At 37.9% G+C, this 21,679-nt stretch overlaps 4 protein-coding genes, 1 long non-coding RNA gene and 2 other non-coding genes across 8 annotated transcripts; 4 read left to right on the forward strand and 3 right to left on the reverse strand.

Annotated features, from left to right (window-relative positions):
* Positions 1-49: 49 nt before the first annotated feature.
* Positions 50-122, forward strand: TRNAF-GAA (transfer RNA phenylalanine (anticodon GAA)). The gene has a single exon. It is a non-coding gene; the product is annotated as a tRNA-Phe (tRNA).
* LOC140784503 (uncharacterized) lies at positions 86-1,600 on the forward strand. Its single transcript, XR_012108288.1, has 2 exons — positions 86-284; positions 1,092-1,600. It is a non-coding gene; the product is annotated as an uncharacterized lncRNA (long non-coding RNA).
* Positions 1,601-2,495: 895 nt separating this feature from the next.
* On the reverse strand, positions 2,496-2,567 carry TRNAT-UGU (transfer RNA threonine (anticodon UGU)). Its single transcript has one exon. It is a non-coding gene; the product is annotated as a tRNA-Thr (tRNA).
* A 75-nt stretch (positions 2,568-2,642) lies between these two features.
* LOC140783312 (prefoldin subunit 5) lies at positions 2,643-5,454 on the forward strand. The gene is made up of 4 exons (XM_073130158.1): positions 2,643-2,909; positions 2,998-3,101; positions 3,532-3,609; positions 5,122-5,454. Exons 1-4 carry the CDS (start codon positions 2,705-2,707, stop codon positions 5,203-5,205), a joined length of 471 nt encoding a protein of 156 aa, XP_072986259.1. The 5' UTR covers positions 2,643-2,704; the 3' UTR covers positions 5,206-5,454.
* A 5,036-nt stretch (positions 5,455-10,490) lies between these two features.
* LOC140785179 (uncharacterized) lies at positions 10,491-13,056 on the reverse strand. Of its 2 annotated transcripts, XR_012108397.1 has the most exons (3): positions 12,614-13,056; positions 10,909-11,977; positions 10,491-10,720 (listed from the first exon to the last, which is right to left on the reverse strand). XR_012108397.1 is itself a non-coding variant. In XM_073132944.1 (2 exons), the coding sequence occupies exons 1-2, from the start codon at positions 12,963-12,965 to the stop codon at positions 11,073-11,075; spliced, it is 1,257 nt and encodes a 418-aa protein (XP_072989045.1). In that variant the 5' UTR covers positions 12,966-13,056; the 3' UTR covers positions 10,796-11,072. The 2 variants fall into 2 exon arrangements, 1 of the variants encoding a protein (XP_072989045.1); XM_073132944.1 differs by lacking the exon at positions 10,491-10,720 and having other exon boundaries at positions 10,796-11,977.
* Positions 13,057-13,604: 548 nt separating this feature from the next.
* On the reverse strand, positions 13,605-16,135 carry LOC140784493 (transcription factor SRM1-like). Its single transcript, XM_073131943.1, has 3 exons — positions 15,814-16,135; positions 14,946-15,307; positions 13,605-14,310 (listed from the first exon to the last, which is right to left on the reverse strand). Exons 1-3 carry the CDS (start codon positions 15,838-15,840, stop codon positions 13,818-13,820), a joined length of 882 nt encoding a protein of 293 aa, XP_072988044.1. The 5' UTR covers positions 15,841-16,135; the 3' UTR covers positions 13,605-13,817.
* Positions 16,136-16,367: 232 nt separating this feature from the next.
* LOC140785269 (uncharacterized) lies at positions 16,368-20,316 on the forward strand. The gene is made up of 3 exons (XM_073133075.1): positions 16,368-17,463; positions 18,248-18,396; positions 19,556-20,316. The coding sequence occupies exons 1-3, from the start codon at positions 16,399-16,401 to the stop codon at positions 20,118-20,120; spliced, it is 1,779 nt and encodes a 592-aa protein (XP_072989176.1). The 5' UTR covers positions 16,368-16,398; the 3' UTR covers positions 20,121-20,316.
* The last annotated feature ends 1,363 nt before the right edge of the window (positions 20,317-21,679 follow it).

Below are 21,679 nucleotides of genomic sequence, written 5' to 3' on the forward strand. Positions count from 1 at the left end.
CATTGATGAATACATTTAAATTGTAACAAAGTATCATCTGTTCAACGCAGCGGGGATAGCTCAGTTGGGAGAGCGTCAGACTGAAGATCTGAAGGTCGCGTGTTCGATCCACGCTCACCGCACGACTAATGCTTTTGTTTTTTTTTTTTATACTAGTTTTCCGAAATACACAATTATCCAAATATATAAATAATAAAACCTTTTCGTCGTCGTATCTTCAGAATTGTTTCAGTTCTCCTCCAAAATCCTCTCCGCATCCAGTGGCCATTACTATCCTCTAAGCTGTAAGTACCTCTCTCTCTCTCTCTCTCTTTCTCTCTCTCTCTCTCTCTCTCTCTCTCTCTCTCTCTCTCTCTCTTTGCTTCCTTATCTATATGTATAAGATTTCGTCTTTCCAAAGCCAGATCAAGAATCAAACAGAAAACTAAAAGAGAAACCCTAATTAATGCGCTCTTTTCCCGTTAAATATCTTTGGGATTCTCCGACACGAACAAAATAGTTCGATCTGTACCTTTAGTGATGCTTTCCATGACAGGTTGGTGGATCACTTCGCATTATGCGCTATATTGTCCTGTAAATCACTAGGTCAAGTATTTTATGTAGTGGTAGTTATTTGTTGTTTTAGTTCATTTGATCATTCCATTTCACAATATACGGTTTCCAGGAAAACGAAAGCCCCCACCTGTCTGTTGAAATTATGTATCATGGATTCATATACTTCAAGAATTTCAGGGTGATGCTTTTAACATGGCAGTGATGATTGATGAATAGTCGATATAGGATAGCATTATACAAATTTTGGGCTTTTTGTCTATTTATTTTATTTTATTTGGCCTTGTCCAGAGTTTCTATTAGTATGCAGATTTAGTATGACAACTAGTGAGATGCTGTTACAGTTTGATATTATCTCTGAATGATAATTCCAGATCAATGGCTTTCTGATGTAGTTTGCTGAAAACATGACTTATGAGAATATGATTGGCAAAAAAAAAAATCAGCAAGGAGTATATCCGAACCTTGTTCAATATTTCAGTCTATGATTACAAAATTTAAAAGCTGTAAATTTTGGCGTGTGCTTGCGAGACCCACAGGGAGCTTGAACCAAAGATGGCTGCACGAGGGGCCAATGCCGTGCTAACAAGAGCTAATAGAATCAAGCAAACTCTGCAGTCTGCCCTGGAAGCGAGCATCCTGGAAATTGAAGATGTTTCTTATCAGCATGCTGGCCATGCAGGTGTCCAGGGTAATGCTAGTGAGACCCACTTTAACCTTAAGATTGTTTCTTCGAAGTTTGATGGGCAAACTCTCGTGAAACGCCACCGAATGGTATATGATCTTTTAGGCGACGAACTGAAATCTGGACTCCATGCTATCTCCATTGTTGCAAAAACACCGAAAGAATCAGGGTCATCAAATGTTTAAGATCTTGTATCATAGTACAAAGGTCGGAGCTGCTTTCAATCTTGTGTTATCTTCTAGTAAGAGTTGCATATGTTAGGACAAGTGTGATGATTGATAAGTTGAACTTCATGGTAAAGGCTTTACTAGCACTTTTCAATGTAAAGTGTTGGCCAATGCAAGATTATGTTATTTGTTTCAATCTTTCTCTCTCCCACATATTGACATAACTTTATATACTGCTTGCTTTTAACTTCACGCACAATTGTTGAGCATGAGAGGAGATGTTCACATATTGGTATATTTAAGGCGATTGTGATGTTGTAAAGCCTTGAACCAAGGTGCATAATCAATGAACGCAGAGATATCTAGAAGTTTTCTCTAAACAGTGTGCGGAATCATCATCAATTTCCATCTCGTCCAGAATTCCAGCTTCAGCATGTTGCACATCATTCAAGCGCTGCAGGAGTTGATAACAGTATGTTTTAAGTTCATTATCAAGTGCTAGATCTTGCAGCCGTCTTCATTTTCGCATCTGCATGTTTGAACTTGTGTAGTCGTTTGATTCTTTGTCGAAACTAGTGTCTTTCATCATGTTCGTGTACATCCTCCATGACTGTTACCATTCAGCAGGCAGGTGGTTTGCCATAGACTGGTTATTCTAGTATTTGCATAATTGTATTGTGGTCGAGGAGACATCAGCATCCTATCCACTTCAGCATTATGTCCCTTTTAACCCACATTTAAGCCATATATCTTATTCACAGATGATTTCCTGACTATTCGGATATAGATATTAAATGTGTATCCTATCTTTTTTTTTGCAAGATAGCAGGAAAAAATAAAACAATGTAGGCATCTACAATTTGTCATAAAAAGAGTAGCTCTTATGCAACAAAAAGAAGAATATGAAACATGGTGTTGTTATATATATTATGTATGATTGGTGCCACCCTGCGAAAGGAGTGGTGGTATAACTCGATTTAACGATGCGGTACAAGCGACGTTTTATATATAGTTTAGAGCATTAGCTTATTATATGGCTTGGAACCTTGAAGATGAAAAAGAATAAAATAATAAACACGGAAAAAGAGAAGTGCCCCCATGCAGGATCGAACTACAGACCTTCAGTTTACAAGACTGACGCTCTACCACTGAGCTATAGGGGCATTTGGGAAAACTTTTCTGTAGTTTTTATTTGTTGGTTATTTTAATTCGCCTCTTATAATATTTCCCTCTTCCGAGGGTATTCCGCCATCTCTTCCTCCTCCGTCGTCGTCTCTCTTTCTCTCTCTCAACACCATCAATGGCGGCGGCGCGAGGTGGGCCAGGAAATGTGATTAGGACATCGGACATGGAAAAGATGAGCGTGGAGCAGTTAAAGGCCCTCAAGGAGCAATCAGATCTGGAGGCCAATCTCCTCCAGGACAGCCTCGCTAAGATTCGCACCGCCGCCTCCCGCCTCGAGGTCGCATCCGCAGCCCTCCACGAACTCTCCCTTCGTCCCAAAGGCAAATCTTAATTCCCTCCCCGTTCTTGGTTTCCTTGATCGAGTTTTGGGAATCCCTTTTGAGGTAAAAGAATTGGTTGGTTTTGTAGGGAAGAAGCTGTTGGTTCCTTTGACTGCATCCTTGTACGTTCCCGGAACCCTAGATGATGCTGAGAAGGTCCTAGTTGATGTGGGAACTGGATACTTCATCGAGGTGAAACTTTTATCTTTAATATTCCTGAAAGGTTCCATCTTGCTGCTCCTTTCTAGTGTTATGCTATCCTTAACCATCATTGCTTGCAGTGTTTGCTTCATTGATGTATGGCTGTATGTTTTCCGATATATCTGTAGTGAAGAATAGGCTATTAAGTGAATTTTTATTATGCAAGATGGTTAATTGATCTGAAGAATTTGTAGTTTAGGCTACCTTGTTCTATAGCTTTAACTGTTTGCTAATGGTGTAGAAACGCAGCGTGAGAAACTTATCCAACAATCAAATCAATAATATATGGACAGTATAACAGTAAATAGTTATTTTCTGACATCTGTTGTGCTATTTTTATGGATTTATGGATATGTCTTTTTTAATTGGCAGATCCTTCTTCTGAGATAGGTAAGATTAATTACTTTTCTGGTTAATGCAGAAAACCACGGCTGAAGGCAAAGATTATTGTGATAGGAAAATCAGTCTACTGAAGTCTAACTTTGATGAACTTGTTGAGGTATGTACGGTCAGATATATGTTGCACTCTCGAGTATCATCCGATACTTTTGAGTCATGTTTTCATACGGTTGGATCAAAATAAACTTCCCATTATATTCATTATGTTGTGATAATCCAAAATTTATTTGGTGGTATTAATTGCTATATAGCCAGAAGGGAGTGAGACCTTTACATAACAAGAATGATCTGTGAGTTAAGTTTAGCTTCAATTGGCATAATATGCATAGCTAAAGTCATTTGGCAAGTCATTGTGCAACATCATTGCAAAATAGCGGAAGTTGCTTCACATTTAATAGGCTACCCAAAAAGTCCATCTTATCTTTAACATCCTCTTAATCATCTGATCTCATGCTATATGCTGCGGTTCTAGTTCTGCGATTAGCTCTGTTGAATTGTTAACCTTTAGTTTTATCTCCAACTACAAGTGGCCTGTATGTGGAATCTGCATTCTGTCTTACATAGGACAGCTTGCTCTTAAGATTATGTATCTCTATAAAAGCTTATAATCAACTGAAAGATTTGACAAGATCAGCTTTTTTCTGCCAGAGCTAGTGGATGTTGCATTAGTTTCTTTACTGATGCTAAACTAATCTTGGAGTATGTTTCCTTCCATTCTAAGGCTAGCTGGATCACAAATGAACTATTCTAATGATTCAACATATGTTTTTTGAATTCTTGTCTAGGTACATGGTAGTGCTGTGTTAAAGGAGCTTTGACATACTACCTGACTCGAATTAATCTAGTTAACGACTAAATTACTCCAAGAACTATGGACTTCTAACCTAATAAGCCCTCATCAACATGCTGATGTGGCACACCTGAATGCCCTTATTAACCTGCCTTATTGGTGGACTGTATTCTTGTCACTCACTAGTTTGTGGTTTATAAGGTGTTTACGGTAAAAGATGCATGACAAGAAAATGTATAAGAGGAAATGCTACTATGATATTATGAGGATGTCACCGCCATACAGAATGTACCTATAAAAGGACAATTAGGAAATACGAGAAAGATTCCATCTGCAATTACTCCAGTAAACTTGCAGTGTTTTGTTGGACTTTGCAACTGTTTGCATATTAATTCATCTTTCATGAATTTGTTAATATAAATAAAATTATTATAAGATCTGATTATAGAAGTTCTCTAGAATTTAATGCAGACACTTTAAGTACATGAAATGGTTATTTAGTATTAAATCTGTACTAACTTTTCTTTCTTGCATGAAGCAATTTCAGTATACTCTGTCTTTCTATAAAGAAATCCAATGGATATTTATTAACTTGTCCTTTAATGTTAGACTGTCAAATATTTAAACTGCCATTTGCTTTGTCTTCAATCTTCTGGTGCCTGATGTTGAGAATAACATGCAAATTACCTTATTAATATGCATTTTGGGTTGATGGAATTAAGAAACTATATCCGCATGACCAAACAGTGCAACAAAACCAAGAAGTTACTATGCAATTATTCTTTACTGACTCGCTGACTAACTTTACATTGCAAAATGCAGATGGCTTCGAAGAAGAAAAACTTGGCTGATGAGGTAGGAGTAGTATTGCAAGCAAAACTAAGGCAATCATCCCCAAGTTCATGAGGAAGACAGATAGATAGCTGCTGTTTTTATTCTCAAGATGCCATATTTGGGCATTTGGCGTGTACTATATGGTCATATTAGGATCAAATTGCATCTCATTACGTGATGATTCTTAATATGTGAGATGGTTACATCGACTTGCCTGGGTTTTGCTGAACATTTTCTCAGACACTGTAAAATGTTTTTGTCCCCTTCAAGGATAGTATTTTGTGCTGATAAGGTTGATGTCTTGAAAACATATTTTCTCCATTGGCATGTGAGATCTTTCCTTCTTCCTTGCACTCTAGATAATGTTTCTTTTTATTCTGTATGATTCAACGAGTTGAATCTTAGACGACGTAACAAAGATAGTAAACATTCTTGCTACTCTGATGTCAGTGCTTGGTTTTCGAGCTTGAGTGGCTCAAGCCTCTTGTGGTTTCTTACATGACCTCTAAAAGTAATTTTCAAAAAGATTCAAAAGAAATCCATGTAAATGGGATACCATATTAGTACCTCTCCTGATTACAGCAAAACTATGAGAAGCACAAGCAACGACTGATATATGCAACAACACCAGCAAGGCATCCACTTCCCCTCGTTACACAAACTGGCTGGATTGGCACTCCATAGAAGGGAGAAGGCACAAAATATTGCTGATAGGAAGTATACAAATGGGTAGTCTCTGGACGAGGAGCAGGTAATAGATCAATTGGTGGCAGCTCTGAATTCACCACATTGTGATCAAACAACACGGTGGTCTCCCTGGAGTTGTCGAAGTTTAAAAACGGTGGCAAAGGTGGAGCGCTCGGTTGCGGATACCGGGCCGAGCAAGTGCAGCAGTGGAGGGAATGGTTGGTTTGCTGAGATGAATCGGCTTTCTTCTTTCTCCTCTTTATTTTGGACCAGATCTTGAGCTTCTTCAGGGTTCTGATCATTTTTACTTCTGGATGGAGCTGGAGCTATGTGGTGTTTGAGATGAGCAAAGTGCTATTCTTATTTCTTTTAAGATTTATTTTTTTGAACTAGAGGAACGTTGCACATGACCGTTAGCTTTCTGGTCTCCCCCACATGGTATAAATTGAAAAGGTTTCTGTTCTTTTTTATAGTGGGATATGAATTGGCAATGAGTCACTTAGTTGGGATTCAAAAACATAGACATTTGGAACTCATCTGGTAGAAGGTTTTAATCAAATAAATAATATTGTAAATGATATGCTTCATAATGTTATTCATCTGATAAATTATCTTTGAGCACTCACATGATTAAAAACAAAATATTCTTAACATACTGATATATCTGATACTGTTTCTTGGTGGCATTACTTTCTTCAATATTCTTCTGCTGTTTGCCGCAGGCATAAATTAAGGATATTTTTTGAAGAGAAATCTCCCAAAATTTCTGTACATTTTAATCTTCCACATTTTTTGAATGTGGCCAATATTTAAAAGACTCTTGTCAAATGATCTTGTTCAGTAACATAAAATAAAATAAAAATAAAAGATAATTATTACTAATATAAAACTTGAAACAATTATATGGTATCATTCAAACATGAATACATGAAGTAATCATATTCTCATTGTCAACTGTCTCTCTGCCCATTAAACTCTGAGGCGAGTATATTTTATGCTGAACCTGACATCTGAATTTAAGATATTGCCTTTTAGAATTTACCAAGTTGTTTTCGAGTCTTACAATTCAATGAGCAACTGATCTATAGTGCCTTTCTTGTTTGTGATAATATCTGAATAGGAGGAACTTTTCTCTTTAGAGAATTATCTAAGGTAGTAACTGGGGTCTTCTGTGGGGATTTAAATGATTGAGTAGATAGATAGATAGATAGATAGATATATCATAAGAAGTCTATGTTAATTCCTAACCTACTCTTTTGCAGCTTCTTTCTGCACAGTTTGAAACAACTTTAGGAAAAGTGGATCCTTAACAAAAGTGATGCTTTAAAGGTGACACCAGCAAACTTGTCTCACATTGAAGGGCAAGGGAGCTACTAAACTCTAAGATATATAGAGAATAACCAACGTGCAGTTTTCATCAATTTTCCCTTCTGAAATTGGTGTAAAACCTTCACAAATTCTCCTTACCTAGTTAAAAGTTTTACTTTCCTGGAAGCATGACAGATGAAATTCATGTCTTTCAGAAAAAAAAAAGAAAAAAAAAATCCATGATTCACTTTTCTTGTGCTTCTTTTTCTTCTTTCTTTATTACTGATAATGTTATTATAAATTTTAGAATAGTATATATGAGAGGTTTCTTAAAATTAATTTCTTAAACTCTACTTTGCTTTTGTATTAATGATATGGTAAGCAATAAGTGAATATTCTAAAGTCTAAACCCTAAACCCTAAAACCGAGTAATAAAAACCATCAAAACTTCTTTCTTTTGGCTCCATTCTATAATTATTTTTGTCTCTCCTCGCTAAACTTGTGTCCACTAGGAGTTTTATATTATCTTACCACATTTGCAAACAACCGTCCTACTCATTAGCCCTAACTCATTGTGGGTTACCACCCACATTCTCCCTCTACTCAGACATTACCAAACCCTAAACATCAATCACTTTCCTATTGATTTGTTTAACATGAGAAAATCCACCATTAGCAGGAACTTATCATTGAATTCTATCCACAGACGGCCTTCAAGCTTATCCAATTAGCCTAATTAAACATAGAAGAAGTAAATTCCATCTTGACTATTTTGTTGGTTTAGTTATGTAATCTTAAGTACGAGCCTTGATTGAGAGCAAATTGTTAAGTAAGTTTTGTTAACATGGTATCAGAACATAAATTTTAAGTTCGAATCTATTACCAAAAAAATATAAAATTTTTAAAATATAAATTAAATTTACTTCTTGGATCGATCAAAATACTTCAACACAGAAGTAGTCATGGAACCTATATTTTTAAGAAAACTTAGAAGGAAGGGTTATCTACTATAACACAAACTGTGATAATGCTACAATTTCTCTCTCTCTCTCTCTCTCATTAACCAAATGTAATATTTCATTTTTCATTTCAGTAGTTTCAGACCATCACATGCCTTTCCAAAACTACTGTAACTTTATGTCAATTTCTGTGTTGCTGACACTACCACTTAACCTAGAGATTGATTACAAAATAAATAACTAATAAAGATAAGATCCATATAATGCACGCATCCTTTTTTTCTCCTTTCCTGACAGTGGCAACAGTGTGGATTTTCTTCCATCCATCTTCAAGCTCTCACCTCCGTAAAGATAAAAGTGTTCTTTTTCCGCAGTGTTATTCCTTACAAATTAAGGAAGGAAGTGGAAGGAAGAGGAGATCTGGAGAGAGATAGAGGAGAAACTACACCTGAAATGCATGGGAGTGATATATATTAGACAAGAAAAAAAAAAAAATGATATGATAGCAAAGGGGCCACCAAATGTTGCTTAGCTTGTAGACCAACCGTGCCTTCAGTGTTCGTCCACCAAAACTTTAAACAAAGGCACCGGCCGACGAACTACGACCTTCTAATGGCCCCACGTTAAAGATCTTCTTTTAATTAAATTTTTAGCGAAGAATCTAAGAAAGGAGAATTAGATAGAGGAGAGGTGGCTCCAACCCAACGTCAGTGGCCACAGCCGTCGGGAGATTAATTGGTTCAAAGTCTAGTAGAGATGGAGACGGAAAGCTGTTTAATGGAAGTTGTGAAGCACTAAAGAGTTCAGAGCTTTTGTTTTAATTTATTTTTATCGATGTCTTTTAAGGATAATTTTATAAACACCTCTTAAATATAAATAAAGTACATCTAGAATTTTAGATAAATTTTATTGTTTAATTATAAAATTTAATAATTATCTCAAATAAATTTATTCAAAAATTTATATTTAGTTATTAACTATAAATAAATAGATTAATTATACTAAAAATCTTGTTTAGAAAATATATATACCCCTATCACACTTTCTACTTATGATAAGATTTTGTATATAACTTTTAAAATATATATAAGTAATTTATAAATAATCATCTGGTATGCACAAATCAAATAGCATCTAAATATATATATAAATAATGAGAAAGATATTTCAAGATTTATATATTATCTGTTAATTAGATAAATTAGAAGTTTTTTATATTAATTAAATAAACTAAAGAAAATATTAGATTGACATCCAAATAATCTCACGGCCCACCTCATTATCCTCACATATTTTTATATTATTAAGATGAACTACACATGTAAAATGCGATGTGTGGAGTCTATGTGTATACCATTTTAGCTAATAAGTTTAAGAAGTGAACTATTTGGATAAATATATTTTTGAGAACGGCTAATTTGATAAAAAAAATACTCAACTAAATACGTAAAATTACTGTACAATATACAACATTTTTTCCATGCTTCCTACCTCCTCCCTAAGATTTTTGTTGCATTCCTTGCCATCCTCCATCTTTCCACTTCCACCCTCCTTTAAATAACCACTTTCTCTTCCCCTCTCATTTGAACTCTCTCTCTCTCTAGCAATGCCGGCGGTGGCGTCCGTGCTGTCATGGTCCCAGAAACTCATCAGTGTCCACTCGGCGATCCTCGCCGTCTTCTACGCCGCCACTCTCCTCCTCCTCCACCACCTTCTGCAGTCCTCCCCGCGCGCTCTCTGGCTCACCGCCAACGTCATCGTGTTCGTCATCTGGCGTCTCTCCGCAGCCAAACGCGCCGCCGACGACCCCTCCCTGCCCCCACCTGACCCATCGTCCTTCGTCTCCCCCGAAGCCGAGCCACCGAGTGGCTGCGCCCCGCATGAGGTGTCCACGGATGCCACGAGTAGGCCGGCGCAGTTGACGAAGAGCGAGACGTGGGAGAGGCGGCGGCAAAGAGTAGGGGAGGAGGCGACAGAGGTGGGGTTGAAAAAGTCGGCAACTTTCAAGGAGAAGTCGGCGATGGATAAGGGATTAATAGGAAGGGAGGAGGTCGGGTGGAGGAGGAGGGATACGCTGGTGGTCGGCCGCGAGGAGTTGTTCGGACGGGCGGAGACGATGATCAAGAAACACCACGACCACCTCAGGCTGCAACGCCAAGAGTCCGAGCAGCGTCGGTTCTTGGAGAGGCTGTAACACACCATGAACACCTCTCTCTCTCTCTCTCTCTCTCTCTCTCTCTCTCTCTCTCTCTCTCTCTCTCTCTCTCTCTCTCTCGTACAAGTAATTTTACTACTCTAAATTCACCAGATCCTTTTTTGAGACTGAAAACTTTTCCTTTTATGAATTTCTAAAATTTAGAGTATAATTTGTATAAATAAAACATCACAGGGAGACATCAAAAGTAAAGAAACATTTTCCAAATTTAATTTGTTTAAAATAAGATATGCTCAATTCCTAACAATTGAGTTCTATGTCGATAAGAATAAGATGCAGTTTTTAGAAGAAATTTGAAAGGATCTCAATCTTCTTTTGACCGTAGTGGGTCAACCGTGCAAGTAACTTCCTCAACCCGATATCCATCAAAGACTGGCATGGCTTCTCTGTTTGCTCATCCTTGTGAGTTTAGTTGCACCTAGTTGCAATTATATAGTTGCATGAGGCATGAGTCATTTCAGGATCCATTTGCTACATACAATCAAGAATACTGTTGAAAATAAAATAAAAAAAGATGCCTCCAATTCCATTATCATCTATTCAGCTCCTAAAGCAAGCCTAGTATGTACAGATCATCATAAAAAGGACACGAGAGTGTCAGGATACCTGAGAATATACATATACAGAAGCTGAACTGCGCATTCCTTTTTGTTCCAAGGATGCAGTATGATATAATAGATATCAACATAATTTATATAGTTGTATGAGGCATCAGTCCATTGATAAGCACCCGGAGATGTCTGGGAGGATTTCCTAATCCTGGCCTGGCTTTAGAAGTATACATCAATCATCCCTTCACTCTCCGATAAGCTGCCATCGAAGTTTATTCTACAGCACAGAGGAAACTGCAATCCAGCTTGCTCACATCCAAGTCTTGTAACATGTGGGCATGACCGGACGTCAAGGTATTCTAATGCATTGGAGCACTGTAATACCATAGCAACCCCTGCAACTGTGATCCTCAGGCAATTACTGGCCTTCAAAACCTTCAACCGTGACTCAAATCCTTGTGTTCCTAGAACTTGAAATGCCCCATCTGTTAGTTTGTCACAACACCCAATGTCAAGAGCCACAAGATATCTGCAATTTGACAGCACGCATCTCATGGATGAGTCAGTAATGTTTGAACACCAGTCCATCCGTAATGTCCTCAGACTGTGACAACACGCAAGGACTAGGGATATTATGGACTCATCAGTAATGTCTCGACAGCCACCAATGACAAGAGTTTTGAGGTTGTGGCATGACTTGGCCAAGGCAAAAATGCATTTATCATCAACACGGTAGCAGTCCAACAGCTTTAGTGACATCAAAGATGATGAAGAGACCTCAGCAATTCTAGAGACTCCCACATCCCCAACCTTGCTGCATTTGCTAACATCTAAACATTTGATATGGTGACACCCATTGGCTAGACTAGAGAGGCCAGAATCAGTTATCTTGTTGCATCCTGCTAGTTCTAGCTCTTCTAGTTGCAAAGTGCTCGTGGATAGAGCACATAACAGATTATCAGTAACTGATTTGCAGCCAGAAAGGTATAATCTTTTCAAACTGCGACAACCTAATGCCACAGCTGTTAATCCCTTGTCTGTAAGTTTTCTGCAATGAGAGACATCCAAATATTGGAGGGAAAGAAGGCAATCTCCAAGGGTTATCATTCCAACATCAGTTACACCTGTTAAACAACAAGGGCACTATAAGCAAATCAGATACTGAATTGAGATGCAAAACTTCCACTGAAAGGAATTCCTACTTAAAATGAATATTTAAGTTTGATGATTAATCTAATAGCCTTGTCATCGTTTTCTCACTAATACCAATTGATCTAAGATGAAACTTTATTTTCAGAACGACAAAATACTGCCACATTTAGATACTGAATAACATCTACAATTCATCATCCTAAATTTTAAAAAATTGCAGAAATATAGCACTCGTTATCAGCAACAGACAAGCAACCATCACAAAGCTCCCAAAATCATGAGCACCAAACAATCATCAGTCAAATCTAAAAGGAAGATATAGATTTTTCCCTGCAGAGATTATCCATAGTGTACGGCCCCGTAAAGTGATAGCTGAAAGAATCAATAAAATCACTCATCATCAACGACAACCATCAACTAATCTGCAGTCTCAACAAACCTTTAACAAGGAACTCCAGGTTATAGAACTAGATCTTAGATAATAAGATTATTTTTAATTAGCACAAAAATCGGGCCTTTACCCATCTAAACAACAAAAATAGGCAGAAAATTTCTATTCCCAGCAACAATCTGATCCAAAACTACCTAAGAAGCCATAAAAATCGCACCTTTACAGTTCTGCAAGTTAAGCGCCCGCAGATTTCGGAAACCTGATGCGATCACGTCGAGATCAGCATCGATAACACCCGGGTAAAATGACCGCGAGACGGACTGGGAGAGATCGAGTTCGAGGAGGCCGGGGAAGCGTCCGGCGAGTCCGCGGAGCATGGCGGGCCCGGCCCGAGCCCGGAGGCGCCGCCGCTCAGAGCTCTGTATCCGAAGCCATCGCTTGCAAACGAGCCCAAACGCGTCCTTCTCCTCCTCCCTCTCCAACTTCGCTAAAACAGCCCTGAGCTCGTCGTCCGTGAGTACCTCGTTGATGCAAATAGCTCCTCGCCCCTCTCCCGCCGCCGCCGCCATCGAGTCCGAATTCGCCGGATTAGGGTTATAGAAACCCTAATCGGCTCTCGATTCCTTTGAGAAATCGTGTAGTATAGCAATCGTTGTTTTCGGGAATTAATAAAGGGTTCTATAACACAGTGAAGAACCGGAAGAAAAGGGTTTCCATTTTGAACGAAATGACGAAATTGCCCTTCTAACTTCTAGCTAGTAGGTGGAATTGTGCAAATGGGCCCAGAAAGTTGTTGATATATTTTGATGGTCCAACAAATGGTAGGTTGACAAATCACTATTGGTTGGCATTATGGTGTGGATGATGGCTTTCTTAGGTTATGACCCTTTATTTTTTATTTTTTAAAATATAAGATAAATTTCTCATCAAGATTCCTCTGAATAAAATAATAAAAGTGGCTTTTAAATCAAATTTAAAAAGCTCTTTTAAGATAAATAAGAACAAAAAGAGTTAAAGAAACCTTAATCTAAATCCTCTATCTTTTGAATATAATGATCATGAGAAAGCTTGGTGAATTCAGCTTTAATTTTGTAGCAGATATTGCTGGCTCAGCCAGTTGCAGATTTTTTTTTAAGATAAAACAAAGTACTACATAATACAAGAATCATGCTTCAGAGCTGTGGAACACAACCACTTGAGATGGTATATTACCAGTAATATATTGGTACTGCCACAAAACATTTTATTCTTTCCATTAGATTTGCTGTCTTTACAAATCAACTATTGAACAGATAACTCTAAGACTATTATCTACTCCTGCGGATCATATTTACACGATTCATACACTAATCGGCAACACCCTATTAACAATCTGAAGTAGTGATATTGCTGCAGATTTATTACAGATAACTTGTTCTGCTCTAAGTGGAACCAAACAAATCCAACCAGTGTATGGTACTGAGATTTGCTATCAGTGGAGATGTCTCTGCCGCGTTTGATGGTTCATTGCAGCTATTCTCATAGGGGCACCAAAGAATTGGAAGATTGTTTGGAGTGCCATCTGAAGAAATCACAGTTTCAACTGGCTGTTCAATTGTAGCTGCATCTTTACCTAAACCAGGAGAACAAGCTGGAAACTGGGGAGGAGGCTTGGCTGAAATTTGATTATTAGATATAATTGGACCATCGGCTTGGCTGGTGACTGGAACTTGAGGTGCAGACGCATTGCCATCGTTCACATCAGCGATATCATGGATGCTTGATCTTTTTCTGTCTTTGATCGACGAGTTTTGCCTGTTGTAGAACTTCTGTGCATGGCTTGCCACTTGTGCAGGTGACCTTGTTGTCACAAACTTTCTAGAAATGCTACGCCAGTCACCCTTGCCAAACACATCGAGACCACGAAGAAAGTTCCTGTGTTTCATCAAAAATGTAGAAGTACTACTGCTATTAATTAAAGATAAGGAGAAATGTCCACCGTTGTGTCCATGTAACAAACGGTAAGTAGTAAAAGCTTTGATATGACCATTTAAATTATGGAGGCTCAAAACTTGAGAAGCATAGCAGCACACAACTTGGCATGATCAGCTGAAACACACACACACACACACACACACACACACACACACACACACGAACTCACAATATAAAAAACAGTAACAGAAGAATTTCAACTTGTAAGAATCAAGAGAGCGGCAAAATGGAATGCTTACTTGATATAAAAATTAGTACAAAAATATATGCTCTCTTGATTATGACTAAGTGTAGTTACAACTCAAAGTTTTTAACTTGGCATTTAACCAGAGCAACCATCATTGTGAACCGAAATAAAGCAAGCACTTCAGCTAAATGGCAGGTTCTTTCTGATGTACATATAAGTACCAAGAAACTTGCTCCTCCAACTTCACAAATTAGTAAAACCAACAAATACCATGATAAAAGGGCTGATATAGGGAAAAGCCATTATTAATTATGAAATGGCATAAATGGCATTTTGCGTGATGATAAGGATTAGAATTGAAGAAAAGCAAGATTAGAAACATTTTCACCTATGTTCCTCCTCTGTCCATAGTCTGCTCTTTTTGCGTTCTTGATCCCTCCTTTTTCTCTTCACATCGTCATTAAATTCATTATAATGCTCACCCTTTCTGATAGTAGAGCCATCGTTACATGAACCATAAAATGGACTGACATAATTGGGTAAAGGAACATGGTCAGATTCAATTCTGTCGATGTCTTCAACCAATAATGAATAGTGGAGCTTGATTTCCTCCTCAGTTTTTCCAGGAACAGCCTGCGTGATTTTCTCCCACCGGTTAATGCAGCCTTCTGGGTGAATTACTAGCGCATTCTCAAATGCCTTTTCTTGGTCCCGATTCCAGGAGGAGCTTCTAGTTCCTCTTTCAGCAACCTTCTTGGGCATATAATATCAAAAGGAGTCAAGGAATCTATACTCGACCAATATAAGTTAGTCTATCTCATGCCAATGAGAGGAAGCTTGTTTTAATCCATGCATGAATGAATAAAGGAAGAACAATGAGATTCAAACAGTTAAAGATTAAGATATCGAAACCTTGTTTTAATTTATATATGAATAAATAAGAACAAGAAGCAAGGAAGAACAGTGCCAACATCACTAACCATTTTGTTCTTGAAGATGCAAACAGTTTTAAAGATTAAGATATCAAACCATGTATTAATCTATGGATGAATAAACAAGAACAAGAAGTAAGGAAGAACAACGCCAACATCAGTAACCACTTTGTTTTGGAGATTCAAAGTGTTAAAGATTAAGATATCGAACTTTGTTTTATCTACATTCTTATTCTTTACTTTTATGTTGTACGGCGAAGAAGAAGAAGCAAGAATTGGATGCAAAAATATATGTATAAGTATCAGAAGTAGCAGCAGATTAACCTTGGCGAAGTTGTTTGAGTTGCACATTCTAGGTATTCTTCGTACGGCTCAGCTGGCGATTTACTCAAACACTTCGTGCGCGAATCGACAAGATAACAAACCAGGCAGGATTCCAGAGATATTATTAACTTAAACACTAACAGAATGGAGAGAGAGAGAGAGAGAGAGAGAGAGAGGAGAGGATTAATTCCTTAATCTAAAGGGAAGCAGCAATATCGAATATCTGCCCAACAAACCCTACCTTCCAAAAAAGGAAAAGGCGGAGTTCCTATTGATGCACGGTTTGGATTTCCCTAGATTTGATTGGAAGTGGAATAATGTCATCTTAACTCCAAATTCTAGAAGGATTTAAAATCTAATCGATATTATTTTAAATTATAAAGTAAATAAAAAGATACTTTTTTTTTCCATCTAACGCACGTCTTTAGCCTGGCGAGCCGTCAGATCTCCGTAATGTTTCCACATTTTCGTTATTTGAAGGGGCATTTGCACTAAAACCCAAACTAATTTTCTATTTTGCACGATCACCTTTTTTTTTTTTTTTGTGAGCGAAGAAAACCTTTGTGCGTAAGTTAAGAGTGTGTTATGCGAGATTTCGGACGAGATTCCTTGCGTTTTGATAACAATCGGCCTCTTGCTTCTTCCTTTTTCGTTACTCGAGGTTTCCTCATGGGAACTATTCACTTGGCTTGTGGAGTGGACTCTTTTCTGAAAGAAAATTACTCTCGTCTTTATAAAAATGCCACCTTTTTCAATTCGAATGATTGGTTCTTGGGCACATCCAAATGCCGGAAACCACGACCGCCGATCTTCGTTCATGGCCGAGTTTCTCGCCCAGGAATCTACAGGTTGTCTTCTACTCTTCAAGCCACGAATCTGCCAATCGCCGACGAAATCTTGCATTTTGGCCCTTTCCGGCGTCGAAAGCTCCAAGGCGAGCGCTTGTGGACTGCTTCAGAGCTAGCAGAAGCTGTTGATGGAGAAATCGTCATCCCTGCCCCTGCCGGAACCATCTCCACAGACACCCGGAAGCTGATCCCCGGCCAGTGGTTCTTCGCCGTCGCCGGAGAAAACTTCGACGGCCACGATTTCGTCGACCGGGCGTTGGCCGATAAGGGCTGCGTCGGGGTTATCGGGAATAGGGTTTGCGAGGATTGGGAGAGAGGCTTCATCAAAGTGGAAGGGGATACATTGGTTGCTCTCGATAATATGGCAATTTTCGCTAGAAATAGGTTCGATGGCATTTTAGTAGGCTTAACTGGGAGTGTTGGAAAGACTACAACCAGAAGTATGATAGCTCTCGCGCTTGGAAGCCTTGGCATTGTGCATCAGACTCCCGGGAACCTGAACTATATGGTCGGAGTCGCGATGACGCTGATCGGGATTCCCCGGGATGCAAAAACCTCGGTTGTGGAACTAGGATTGGGAGGGGAGAAAGGGGAGATCTTGACGATGGCACACATGTGCCGGCCTTCGGTCAGGGTGCTTTTGAACGTTGAGTACAGTCATATGAATCAATTTACAAGCTTGGAGGAAGTTGCTAGAGCTAAAGGGGAGCTGTTCACAGAGGCGAAACCGGGGCATATATGTGTACTGAATGCTGATGATCCTTTTGTTATGGGTGTTCCTGTTCCAGTTGGAGTTAAGAAGGTAAGATTCATAACAGTCATGTACTTGTTCTTTAACTGTCTATATATTGCCATGAACTTTACCAAATTAGGCATCTGTGGATAATTTCATCGAATGCAATTGCGGGTGTGCCGTGCTATGCATTCTTGGAGCAGAAGTTAGTAATAAGTGATTATTACATGTTAATGTGACTGCAGATGTCCTATAAAATCAACCAGATAATTTAGTAGGGTCTTGTCTCCTTATTCTTACTTTTAAATGCTACCATCCATAACAACATTTTATGCCATGCTTTCATTTTCCTTACCTACAATTAGCTATAAATTATGCTCTCTGATTACGTTGTTGTCAAACCCATGATATGTTTAACACCACCTGGCCTTTTTTGCATCTTTTGTCCATTCTTGCCAACTCATTAAAATGTACCTCAATGCTCATACAGAGCAGATGTGCTATTTAGAGATATTTTGCATGAAGCTAGAATTATACCACAATAGCCAGAAGTCTTCTTTATCTCTTATGTTAGATATTTTATATCATCACACTTATTTCAATAACCTTGCAAACTTATTAAGTGCATAGCTGATGCCTGTTCTGCAAGATAATGCGTCTGCAGTTAGTTGCTAATTGCCTCGTAAGAACCAGATTTTTGCGTGTGAGTTATCTTTCATTGTCGTCTCCAGTATACTACTGGAATAAAATTAATAAATTTTACTCATGTCTGTCCTGCTGCACATGAAGTATCAAAATTCGAAGCAGATTTCTTCTGTTTGACTCTTAAGCCTAGTTCTTCACTTGCTATTAGGTGCTCTTTGGGCGAAAAAGAGGATGTGATGTCCGTTTGGCATCAGCTGAATGTGTTGATGGAGGTTGTTCTGTTCGTGTTGTCCTAGAAAGTAAGATGCATTTGTATGAGAATCAGTTTTCAGGACCAAGTGGAATAACTCCAGAGCTGTAAGTTTCTTTTCTGTTTCTGCTATCTCTGATACAAAGAGGATAATTGATGGCAAACTAAATGTCCTAGAGAGAAAAAAAACTGACAACAAATGGACAGGATAAATTTCATTCGAAGATAAATTACCAAAGGAACCTGAAATCAGTATTTACAGTTTTACACAGACTATACAGTACCAAAATTATTGGACTTAGCCTAATCAGATTTGGTAGTGGATTGCACAATCAATTCCTAACTTCATGTATTTCAGTTAATTATCCATCATGGAGTGAAGTGACACAACATTCTCGAAACTAGGCACCCTTATTTTCCAAGATTTGTTGTATTCTGTTGTCCACACGTGGATTTGCTAAATTTGAAGCAGCTCTTATATCTACACTTGAGTTGACAAGGAAGATGCTACAGCTCTCCTATAGAATTTTTTGCAGTCCTCATAGGCTGCTTACAGCCAAGCTGATCTGGATACTTGAATGCTAATGCTTGTTTTAGCATGTATAAATTTTAAACTGAAAAGAGAAAAGATTGGTTTTTGAACTTGAAGAATTTACTACTTGAGCCTGCTCTACCAAGATTTTGTCAAATCAATTGGGGTTTTAACATTTTTATGCTAGTGCAGGCTATTCAAGTTTGGGTTGTTCATTATCCATGCCTAGTAGCTATAGATCACGTCCTACTCTGAGCAATAATTGAGCTGATATTAGCTAAGTATTTAAATTTATCAATTTGTCTTTCTTCCCAACACTGATAGTTTGTACTGTCCTTATATTATTTACTATCAAGAAGCATCATTAGGATCTATTTCGACCTTTTAGATAGGTTTCAAAAGGCATTGCTAAGCAAGAAGAAACATTTACAATCTGTGATTCTTCTTTGGTAGCATATTATTATTTTTCACTTCTCAACATAATTGGGTTAGAGTCAAGACACTTATATATCAAAATGTGTCTCTTCATCAAACTTTTATCATCCTTTTAACTCATCTGTCAACTGGACATAGACTATCTAACTTAGTCAAATTTCCGAACTCTTGCTACTACTGTTTGATGTTCCACTTCACATCTCATATCTATTACAAATTTCTTTCTCATCCAAAGCAGATCAAGCCCAATTCTTTTCCCTGCTATACTTGGTTATTACATGTGTGTTTTTCAATTTCAGGGTTGAATTTAAGATCGCCTCCCCTGGTCTGCACTTAGCTATGAATGCCTGTGCTGCTGCAGCAGTTGCACTTTCACTTGGAATACCTCTTACCCAAATTGGGGAAGCCTTATCAAGATTCAGACCTGTTAGCATGAGATCAGAGATGGAGGTTACTGAAAACGGCATTACGATCATCAATGACACTTACAATGCTAACACTTCTAGCATGAGTGCAGCTATCAACATGCTAAAATCAATGGATTGCATGGGTAAAAGAGTTGCAATACTGGGAGATATGCTAGAACTGGGTGCGGCAGAGGCTGATGCTCACGAGCGAGTACTGAAACTTTGTGTTGATCCCAGTATTGCATTAGTCATGCTGGCAGGCAAGAGATTCACTGCAGCTGCTGAAAAGTTGAATATATTTGGGAAGGGTAATGTAATCTGTGCTTGTGATTCAGCAATGCTTTCCCATAGCATAACAAAAGAACTGGCTGGAGGTGATGTTGTTTTGGTTAAAGGTAGCCGAGGAATGCAGATGGAAAAAGCTGTGGATGTAATTAAGGTAGTCAACAACTGGTAGGCAAGCCATCTGCATGATTAAGAGAAGGTGTCATCTCTGTTGTCTTTACTACCAGGAAACAAATTATAGCAATTGGTTGAATGAGTGAGTTCTGATTATCAAAATCTAAACGAGAATCTTTTACAGTTATGATGAATGTAAACAGCTTTTGATTTTGAATGAAAAGTTACTCCAGATCTAGCTTTGCTTTTGAGCATATATTGTTCAAGAGATAGAGAGGTAGCTTGGGTTACTGAAGAGGCTAGAGGTACACAAACTTTTGATCCTTGGGGCCAATTAGCAGATGCTTTTCTAGCCCAAATAGCTAGAGAGATGAGAGGGCTTCTGGCCAAATGGCAAACCTTCTTCCAGCACTCAAATGGGCAGAGAGATCAAGGATGGCCCAACACGTCACGCCTATGATATATTTTTGAGAATCTTTATACATATTTTTAGTTTGAATATGCATATTAAACTATATATTAGAGCATTTTATCTTTAGGTAAGTTATAAATAACTTCTTTTTATTAAAGATATAATAATAGTTAACTAAAAATATAATTCAACACATCAATTAATTGATAATAGCTTAATAATTTAAAACAAAAATCTAGTTGAATGCAGTTAATCTGGCATGCTCGTACATCAATTTTGACAATAATTTTGGATTTTAAAATTTAGAAAAAAAAATTTATGAGAAATTTAATCTATAAAATTCAAGTGTAATTTATTTTTTATGGTGTTAATATGATACCAAATTTTATTTTGTATAAATTATTTAAATGAATTTACATGATGACTATTAAATTTTTAAAATTTTAGGGAATTCAAAATTTTCATTCAATTCATATTTTAAAAAAATATTTTTTAATAAATATGCCACAAAAATATTAGATCTAGCAAAATAGAGTTACATCTATTAACATAAATGTCGTGCAGGTTCGACATGCAACATATAAACAACAGAGCTATCACAGACCATGCCTGGTTATATCTATACAGTTACAGTTAGTTAATATAGCACTGCAGCTGCTGCAACATCAGCTTGGAGACATTAAAATATATTAATCAATACAGCCATCATAACTCGGTCTGGGATTCCCTCTGTTCTGCTCCTCTGCTTCCAGGTTAATATAGCACTGCAGTTGCTGTATTTATTAACCTATACAGCAACAAGCAAAGTTGTCGAGCATTAACTGTGCCACCTCTATATCCACCTCATTTTCTCCTTTTTAACGAGAGTGTCTCACTTCTCATTCCTTTATTGTAAATGCTTGGATACCAAATAATTATGCCAGGAATTGTCTCATAGATTAGAGAAGAAAAAAGGCCCAAGAATTGCAAGTCTCGAGTGGCTGATGGGATGGGACTAAGACATCAACTACTGATAACAATTAGTACCTACAATTTCCATTGGAGAGACTTAACAACTACAGTACTCTCCAAACAAAAGATTCGAGTGATGGTTCCAAAGCAAAGCCTCTTTGGAAGGACTTGAGGAGTGACATTTTCTCTATCCAAAAGTGTATCTATTGGTTAATTACTTGGAAGCCCAACAAAAAGAACAAGCTCGATCAAAT

Source organism: Typha latifolia, chromosome 3 (assembly GCF_019914945.1).
Source record: "Typha latifolia isolate L0001 chromosome 3, TyphaL0001v2, whole genome shotgun sequence".
NCBI classification, from domain to species: domain Eukaryota; kingdom Viridiplantae; phylum Streptophyta; class Magnoliopsida; order Poales; family Typhaceae; genus Typha; species Typha latifolia.

Excerpts from the sequence above, each read along its gene's own strand:
- LOC140785179 (XM_073132944.1), bottom strand. The coding sequence starts at position 12,965 with ATGGCGGCGGCGGCGGGAGAGGGGCGAGGAGCTATTTGCATCAACGAG. Across the intron at positions 11,978-12,613 it reads TAACTTGCAGAACTGTAAAG|GTGTAACTGATGTTGGAATG; the intron begins GTGCGATTTTTA and ends GTTGTTTAACAG.
- LOC140784493 (XM_073131943.1), bottom strand. The coding sequence starts at position 15,840 with ATGTGCAACTCAAACAACTTCGCCAAG. Across the intron at positions 15,308-15,813 it reads ACTCAAACAACTTCGCCAAG|GTTGCTGAAAGAGGAACTAG; the intron begins GTTAATCTGCTG and ends ATGCCCAAGAAG. Across the intron at positions 14,311-14,945 it reads TGGACAGAGGAGGAACATAG|GAACTTTCTTCGTGGTCTCG; the intron begins GTGAAAATGTTT and ends GATGAAACACAG.
- LOC140783312 (XM_073130158.1), top strand. The coding sequence starts at position 2,705 with ATGGCGGCGGCGCGAGGTGGGCCAGGAAATGTGATTAGGACATCGGAC. Across the intron at positions 2,910-2,997 it reads ACTCTCCCTTCGTCCCAAAG|GGAAGAAGCTGTTGGTTCCT; the intron begins GCAAATCTTAAT and ends TTGGTTTTGTAG. Across the intron at positions 3,102-3,531 it reads GAACTGGATACTTCATCGAG|AAAACCACGGCTGAAGGCAA; the intron begins GTGAAACTTTTA and ends TGGTTAATGCAG.
- LOC140785269 (XM_073133075.1), top strand. The coding sequence starts at position 16,399 with ATGCGAGATTTCGGACGAGATTCCTTGCGTTTTGATAACAATCGGCCT. Across the intron at positions 17,464-18,247 it reads TTCCAGTTGGAGTTAAGAAG|GTGCTCTTTGGGCGAAAAAG; the intron begins GTAAGATTCATA and ends ACTTGCTATTAG. Across the intron at positions 18,397-19,555 it reads AGTGGAATAACTCCAGAGCT|GGTTGAATTTAAGATCGCCT; the intron begins GTAAGTTTCTTT and ends TTTCAATTTCAG.